Here is an 8,615-nt window from a genome sequence, read left to right as displayed (position 1 = left end):
GCAAGAAGTTGCTCGATCAAAATGTATTAATCGCGATTAATCGCTAGAGGGCGCTAGAGACAGTTGAGTAGTTCTAGTCCTATTCAAATCCATGGGGCGCATATTTTATCTATTAAATCGTCATTGCAACTTCTAGAGTTCTTGTGTGTCTTTTGGAGATGTGTACTTGAATCTGTGATTATGCCAAGCCCAATGGTGTAAGTTGTTACTGTTTGAATTATGAGAAAAACGATCTTTCAAGACAGGCAAATGTCTCTGCAAGCAGCATTTCACTGTAGAGTTAAAGTGGAAATGAAGCAGTGACCTAATATAGGGGTCTATAACACCAGTAAGATAAGCCAGCAAATATATATATTTTTTTGAAGTCTGAAATTTAAGCCGTTAATAAAAAAATAAAGCACAAACACGTAACGTTTCTGTTAACGTTTCCAGCCAACACCCGTTGACGTCACGCGAATGGTAGTCTCCTATTCTAATGCTGTTATGATAGTAGTGAATTAAACATTTGGGACTTGCGTGGCTGATTATGAGCTTATTTGCTTAACCCAAATGAAGCAAGAATACGTGTTTGGGTGGGACAGAACAAATATGAGGCATGAAGGCAGACAAGACATCCCATCACATGAACCACAGGTAAACAAGCAGCTTTTTTTGCTAAGGTGACAAGTCGCTATACATTTTGGTATGACCCAACATGATCACTATTCATAATCGTGCGATGTCGTGCAATGTTGCAGTTCCCTACCTTCATCTTCCGATGATTTCGCCAACATTTTCCAAGCACCTGAATTAGGCTACTTTGACATCTCCGTGCCCACGTTTATCGGTGTTATCCAGTCAACAATAATCCAAGGCAACAACGCTATTCCAGCCAGTTTGAGGATGCATCCGCGACTTCAATAACATAATAATTTACTACAATAGATGCAGCTACTTTAAGCATGCCATAACTTAATGTAGGCCATGATAGTTTAACGTGTCATTTCCCGTGGCATCAACTTCAAATCCCCAAAGCTCCTCCAACTCCGAGAGCGAGACGAGAGAGGGGATGGGATAGCCACACACACAGGCTGCGTCCCTTCCCTTCACAAAGCTTTCCAAACTTCCGCCAATTTTGCAAGTTATTTTCTATTACTGAATTGAACCACATAGCCAACTTAAAGACATGGGCTTTCAGATTAGCGTCCAACAATGCAGGAAAAAGACGTTATTTGTGACGGTCTGTCACTACAAACCTATGAGTTCGAGCAGCCAAAGTCCTGAGTCCTGTCCTATGGTGGATGCAATGGGTGGATGGCTGCAGCTATCCCACCATGCTCGTAGCAAAGGCTTTTTGACACAAAGTGATAATGACACTTGGCATTTCTCTTTCATCTGATAGTAGGTATATAACATAGAAAACCCAGGGACAATGTAAAATGAACCCCTCGTCCTTCAATTTTACTGCCACGATTAGAGTCAGTTAGCGCTGTAGTTAGCACACGCTAACGTTAAGTGAATGGAAGGCTACATTAGCCACCAAGTTCTACCATTCGCGTTACGTAGGCAGCGAACATGGCTGCGCCCTTGTGGCGAAACTCGGTAATAACATGTCATTTTTCAGCAAAACTACTTAAAAGTGCAGTTCAATGAACATCCATTCGTTTATGAAAATAAATAAGCCGCCAAAAAATGATAATAGTTGTCAGTGCTTCATTTCCACTTTAAGCTTGCTATTTTAGCTTAGCGTGCTAACTAGCGAAATCACAAACGTAGTCATTTCAAATTGTGAGCTGTAATATTAATCACTAACACCATGTCAGATATCAAGACTAGTATTAGCTGAACTGGGCATGGTAGTATATTACCATGCATGAAGAGGAGCACCATCTGTTCAATTTCAGGTGAATCCATGTTAGCTGTAATAGCTAAGTGTTGTTGTCATAGCTCCATTCATTCTCAATGGAGCCTGTTAGCTTATTAGCTCTCCATAGCTCCATTCATTCTCAATGGAGCCTGTTAGCTTATTAGCTCTCCATAGCTCCATTCATTCTCAATGGAGCCTTCTAGCTCTCCTTTTACAGACACAGGAAATAGCTTTTTTTTGTTCAGAAACGAACTTTGTTGACATTACTATGCATTATGGACAACAACACACCACCCAAAATATAGCATTTCTTTATTTTGAAGCGTATAAAATTAAAATGCTTGTGTTTGATCATACTGGCTGACACACCTAGGATATATGCAGACAAGTTCTGAGTCTGATCAAGTTTCACTCAAGATTGTCTGTCATCATATCTCTATCAAAGGTGGTGTGGAGATACCATAGAAAACATGTCTGCTTTCTTTTCCTAATGCATAATTACTTGAGGAATATATAATATAATATAACATAATACAATAAAATACAATATGCTTAATGATCATAATGTAATTCTCATAATATAATTTAATATAACAATATAGGCCTAAACTTTTTGAACTCAGTGTTTTAACTATTTAGCTGAGATTTTAAAAGGCCTATGAAATTCAGGTGAAAAAAAACGCCGCTTATCAATTAATCGAAAGTCGATCGATAACACTATCAACTAATGATTAATGAATTAATCGATAATTTGCATCCCTAGGAGGAATAGCAGACAAAATGATAACAATAATCTATCTAATAATTCAAGAAAGTTCTGTCGGTGTCTCTGTGACCTGCGTAACTCCCGCAGCACAGCACCAAAAGATCTCAGACTTGGAAGGTGACTTGGCAGTGGTACAGCGGATTGAAAGTTTCACGCCGTTTGGACATAAAATAGTGAAGATATGAACATTTTCATGGAATCAGCAGTGCACCCAACATTGAAGCCGCTGGCAGGAACCTTACCTCTTTTGCGCCATGTCACAATACCAAAGACAGCAGTTTTGTTAAAACCAGAACGAAACTGGACAGGGTGTGATGACGTCACGTCCCAGCGAGTATAAAATGTCCTGCTGTACTGGTCATAAAGGCCCATCTACAGATGGTGTAACTTCAATCTGCTCATTACCGTGCCGGGCCGCGACAGCGTACCGTGATCATTACACCCTGTGGCCATTCGGAATGCGGGGGGCAGTATAGCACTGCTTTTGCAGAGCAGCGTCTGCCTGTGTCTATGGTCTGTTTGTGCTTCCGTCCTTGCCCGTCCCCCAGTTTTAGTAGTAGTAGAAATACAGTCAGCAAATGTTTTATTTAGCATTGGGCATTTGATAGGGCATTTGATAATAACACAAGTGTGAGCCCTAAACAAGACCACAACCACAATAACCCAATTTAGGACCATAGGCCTATTCAACCGTTTCCACAACCTCACTGATCACAGTTGCTTCATCTGTAATGCCAGGGCTAAGAATAACGAAAATAGCAAAACAGAGTAGGCTAATAAACCGTAATGGAGAGACTGAGGAGACATGAAATCAAGCGGCGGAGTTCGGACCATTTTGAGTGGACCGATGTCGCTTGCTTTGTGTAGCCCTATCAAGCAAGCCTGTCTGTCTCATTTGTGCGATGAGCACAAAAACACAAATTGAACCACTCGTATAGTGTGAGTCAAACAGACATGAACAACATTGTAGCCTAATGAAGTAGTGCCCCGTCATGTCAGCATGAGAGAGGTGATTTTACATTTGGCGATGACATTCCGTCTTTAAAACTGGCGCATGCCGCTTCCCCTATTGCAGGTTATTACCTGATCTACACTGTCGTTACCACAAAAAACAAGGTAGCACAACTTAATACTATTACTAGCCTATATATCTGGTAGCCTAAATAGTAGGTTGAAGACGGGGGTATTATTGGTGCACTGGGGTTTTTTTGCGAAGCAGAGTAATCTGCTTCAGTGTAGCTCATTGTATGTTGATCCCTCCCTCAGTTTTAGGCTACAAGTGGAAAGAGTCAGCCAATTGCGCACGTAACATTGGGTATTTGATAATAACACAAGCGTGATCCCTAAACAAGACCGCCAGTCGACGATGTTTTGTTTTCATTATTCTGTCCTGCATTCACCGTCTCAATTCCGCTCCTAACTTATAGGCTAAGTGATGTCTGTTAATTATTTCTGCACTACCTATTCAAGTCAGGAACGGAAATCCTCAGGATAGCCTACGGACTAATAGGTTGAAGACGTTTTTTTTGTATTGGTGCTTGTGAACATTTCATCCTTTCAATGCGCTGTTGTGCGCGATCGACGGGATTCCGGTTAACTGGGGATGTGATGCACACATGACAATACATCTGTTACACCAGGTGTGGCTAATCATCTGTGATTAGGACTGCAAATTCAGTTGCGTCGGTGGAGATGCGAACCAACAGTAGGCTATGACTGGGGAACTATGACTCCTTCGGAGGCTGGATAACCTGTCGCGCCACGACATGTCACAAAAGGCTGTGCAGTCCCGTGCACTGCACTGCACTGCTGTAACCCACCCATCCCCCACAGACAAACATTCATGTTCTGAAAAGTTCAACACGTTCTGAACATTTTAGCCGCTTTGCATTAAGTTTTCGAGCAGACACTTGTCCACGGTGACGCAACATCGAAAGTGAAACGCAGAGACTGTTCACAAATAACTGAATAAAGATTTCATTTAAAAAAAAAAAACCCACAGCATTTCTATGAAAATGTGCTGGGTGACCACACTGCCTATGCCTATCCAGATGCACGTATAGCAACAATGAGAAAGAGAGGGAGAGACGGAGAGAGAGAGAGCGATTAGCGCGTATCTCTGTGTGTGTGTGTGTGTGTGTGTGTGTGTGTGTGTGTGTGTGTGTGTGTGTGTGTGTGTGTGTGTGTCGGGGAACATTTGAAGTGAAAAAAAACACCCTCCCCCACTTCAGCATCAGATGTTGGTGGTCTACAAGTCAATATGTTTACCCGACTATCTTGTAGCCCAGTCATGAAGTTCATAAAGCCATCGGTAGCCTATAGGCCAAGATATCCAAAATCCCTCCGCAAATTTCTGCATTGCCTGAGTTCATAGGCTAAAACAACTTTATTTAGGCCTAACTTATTTAGCTTACTTTATTAGCCTTATTTAGGCCTATTATCGTATTTAGGCTTTAACGTGGGCCTATTTTACAAAATATCGAAAGAAGGAAAGACACGACAGACAAGTTGAGGCTTACTGATCGTAGCCTATTACAGCAAATCGAACATGCGCTTTATGAACACACTAGCCTGAGGGCAAACATCTTCTTGGCACTATTGAGATAACCAGGCCATGCCATGAATTCAACTACCTGGGCCCACACTAAAATACTGACAGACTACAATTGCTTGGATCTTCAGTGGGTTTCGTGGGTCCGGGGGGATGGGTGGTGATGGCACGCTTGATGTATTTTTCCCCACCCCATGCATGCACGCGGACACACAGTGTCGGGACATTCACCCAATGAATGACTGAGTGCGGCTAAATATGCCTGTTGCATATCGTAGCCTAATTATTCACACATCACGTCAAGTCACAAATTAGTAGTCTCTTGCAGTTGACCTATGCCAAATTAACGTCCTCCCTGTAAGGCTGCACTAATTCAAACAGGTAGAGGAGTCGGCTTAGCCTATAGCCAAAGTCTATAAAATGTAGCCTATTTTTTGTAATTTCCAATTATCTAGGCTATGTTAACGATAATGATTTGTTGCGCTACGACGGTGCTCAAGACAAGTTGGAACATAGTCATCTCAAGTGCTCCATTTTATTTTGATCCTGCTTTAAGTCAATGGGCGAGAGGGACGGATGAAACGGGTATTTCATTCGTCCCGACAGTGTCTACTGACACTAAAATCCCTTTTGCCTGTAAACCTGACAACTTTGACTTTTCATACTATCGGATATGTTAAAGTTTTCGAGTAAATCGCAGTGTTTCATTCGTCCCGAGTTTCATGAGTCCCTGCTCTCCCCTACTGCCTAAACTGTTACAGTTTAAATGCGTCCTCTCCAAACTGTGTGTGTGTGTGTGTGTGTGTGTGTGTGTGTTGTGTGTGTGTGTGTGTGTGTGTGTGTGTGTGTGTGTGTGTGTGTGTGTGTGTGTGTGTGTGTGTGTGTGTGGGCGAGAGAGGGAGAGAGAGAGAGAGAGAGAGAGCGAGGGAGAGAGGCGCTTAATAAATTTCGGGCACATGACGTCACGCGTTGCGTGGCAGCCATATTGGAAGCGGGCCAGCCCATTGTTTACACTTCGACTTCGCGCCTGTGAGGACTTACTTTCTTCTGCTAGTACCGGTAGTTTGCTTTGTTTTTTTACCGTTTCATTTTACCTCTGCTGTCGCTATGGTCGCCCGTTGCTGTGTCGTAGGCTGTAGAAACGCAAGCTGTGACGGGACGGGGAAAAAAATCCCAAATGGATTATCTTTTTACCGATTTCCAACCTGGAGGCGTCTCAATGGAGAACAAATGTCCTCCATAACAAAGAGTCGCCGGCTAGCATGGGTTGCTGCTGTAAGACGGCCAAATATAACTTTCGACTCAATCCCAGTGTCCATGAGAGTGTGTTCCCGGCATTTTCATTCTGGTAAGTTACATAACATACTGTTTTTATTCATGTATCATTTCAAGTAACCGTTGTTGGCTGATCTGTAGCATGTAGCATGAGCTGAAGTAGGGTTGTGTTCCAGAGGGTTAGCCAGGTCCACTGAAACACAAAACAGTTGTCCTACTCCGTTTATTTTGTCATTATTTTGTCATTAGTAGTTTATAGTAGGGTTAATAGTTTTGGTTGTTTCACCAGGAAAGCCAGTAGATGCAATGTACACCTCCCATCCGGATTGGGCACCATCACTGCACCTGGGACACACTGAAACAAAGGCCACAGAAACGGCACGCTTTGAGAGACAGCAAGCAAGGAAACGCCGAAGGACTGAGACCACATCAGCAGTGGATGACACAGTGATGCCTGAGACAACCATTGACACACCAGGTAAGGCCTACAAAACATGCATAAAGAAAAAATAACCTTGTGAGGGCTCTGAGGTCTTCTCTCCAGCAGGAGTGTGTCGTTAAGGATTATTACTATGTTACTCCCATGCAATGTAAATGGTTGTGAAATAACATGAATAATTTGACTTTGGAGTAGAGGGTCATAAGGCTTATATTTATTACAGTCTATTTGCTCTTGTTGTATTTGCATGACACACTGAGCTAAACAAAAACTGTCTGTGATCCACAGCTGAAGATTCACAACATGAAGCTGAACCGGGACCGGAGACAGAATGTGACCTCTGCCAGAAACGGCGCGATGAAATCAACCGTCTGCTGGAGGAGAACAGGGCCCTGAAATTAGAGCTTGGTCAGAAAAAAATGGATGAAGATTCCCTGAAGGGTGATAATGTGAGGCTGAGGTATTACACTGGACTACCAAGTGCAAAGATTTTCATGTCTCTCTTAGCCACTCTTCTGCCACTCATGACACGAAGCAGTAGAGTACTGTCACCCTTTCAAATGCTCATCCTCACACTCATGCGCCTCAGACTGAACTTGCCGATGCAACATCTAGCCTACGTCTTCAGTGTTGACAGGACCACCATCTCCAGAACCTTCAATAGCATGGTAGAACTTTTGTACTGCACCATCACACCTCTGATCGTCTGGCCAAGTCGAGAGGCCCTGTACACCACTATGCCCCATCAGTTTGTGGAAGCCTTTGGAAATCGTGTTGCTGTTATTGTGGACTGCTTTGAAATTTTCATAGAGAGACCATCAAATCTTACTACTCAAGCTCAGGCTTATTCAAACTACAAGCACAACACAACTATGAAGTACCTTATTGGTATTACACCATACGGGACCATTTCTTTCATTTCCAAGGGTTGGGGGGGGCGCATCAGTGATAAGCATGTCACAGAGAACTGTGGTATTCTTGATAGATTACTACCCAGAGATGTAGTGTTGGCTGATCGGGGCTTTGATATTTCTGAAAGTGTGGGACTTATGTGTGCAGAGGTAAAGATCCCTGCCTTCACAAGAGGACATTGTCAGCTGGAAGCAAGAGATGTGGAGAGCACAAGAAAACTCGCCCATCTCAGAATTCATGTGGAAAGGGTGATTGGGGTTGTTCGGAACAAGTACACACTGTTGTCAGCAAAACTACCGATCAGCATTGTGTTGCCATGTGATGGTGAAGACGTAACATTTCTGGACAAGATTGTTTCTGTGTGTTGTAGTCTTACAAACATGAGCAAGAGTGTTGTGTAAAGTTGAATGTGTCCACAATAAAATGCCATGACACACAGCCAAATTTGAGTGCCTTTCTTTTTTATTTTCAAGTAGTGTAATGAAAGGTCAGTTTACTTTTACATCAGAATTTGTAATTGTAGTTAAGTCACACTAGTGCATTCCTGAGAATAAAGAACTGTGCATTGGAAATACTTCAAGGCAAAAAATGGTAGAACACAAAGTCTTAACAGTAGTGCAAAACAAGTGGTACAGAAATATGAGAATAGTAGTGCATTCATGCGAATAAAGAACTGTGCATTGGAAATACTTCAAGGCAAAAATTGGTACAAAACATAAATAAAGTCTTAACAGTAAGTAGTGCAAAACAAGTGGCACAGAAAGATGATATTTTAACAGTAGTGCAATATCAGCATCTCAGAACACAGAGCAGTGTGTTGAAACAT

At 42.5% G+C, this 8,615-nt stretch overlaps 1 protein-coding gene across 2 annotated transcripts; it reads left to right on the top strand.

Moving 5' to 3' along the window:
- The first annotated feature begins 6,386 nt into the window (after window positions 1–6,386).
- LOC134458738 (uncharacterized) lies at window positions 6,387–8,254 on the top strand. 2 transcript variants are annotated; one of them, XM_063211155.1, is made up of 3 exons: window positions 6,387–6,511; window positions 6,728–6,916; window positions 7,166–8,254. In XM_063211155.1, exons 1-3 carry the CDS (start codon window positions 6,394–6,396, stop codon window positions 8,188–8,190), a joined length of 1,332 nt encoding a protein of 443 aa, XP_063067225.1. In that variant the 5' UTR covers window positions 6,387–6,393; the 3' UTR covers window positions 8,191–8,254. The 2 variants fall into 2 exon arrangements, with proteins under 2 accessions (XP_063067225.1, XP_063067226.1); XM_063211156.1 differs by having other exon boundaries at window positions 6,387–6,916.
- The last annotated feature ends 361 nt before the right edge of the window (window positions 8,255–8,615 follow it).

Source organism: Engraulis encrasicolus, chromosome 11 (assembly GCF_034702125.1).
Source record: "Engraulis encrasicolus isolate BLACKSEA-1 chromosome 11, IST_EnEncr_1.0, whole genome shotgun sequence".
NCBI classification, from domain to species: Eukaryota; Metazoa; Chordata; class Actinopteri; order Clupeiformes; family Engraulidae; genus Engraulis; species Engraulis encrasicolus.
The sequence above is the reverse complement of the archived record's forward strand: the minus strand, read 5'-3'. Positions and strand labels throughout refer to the sequence as shown.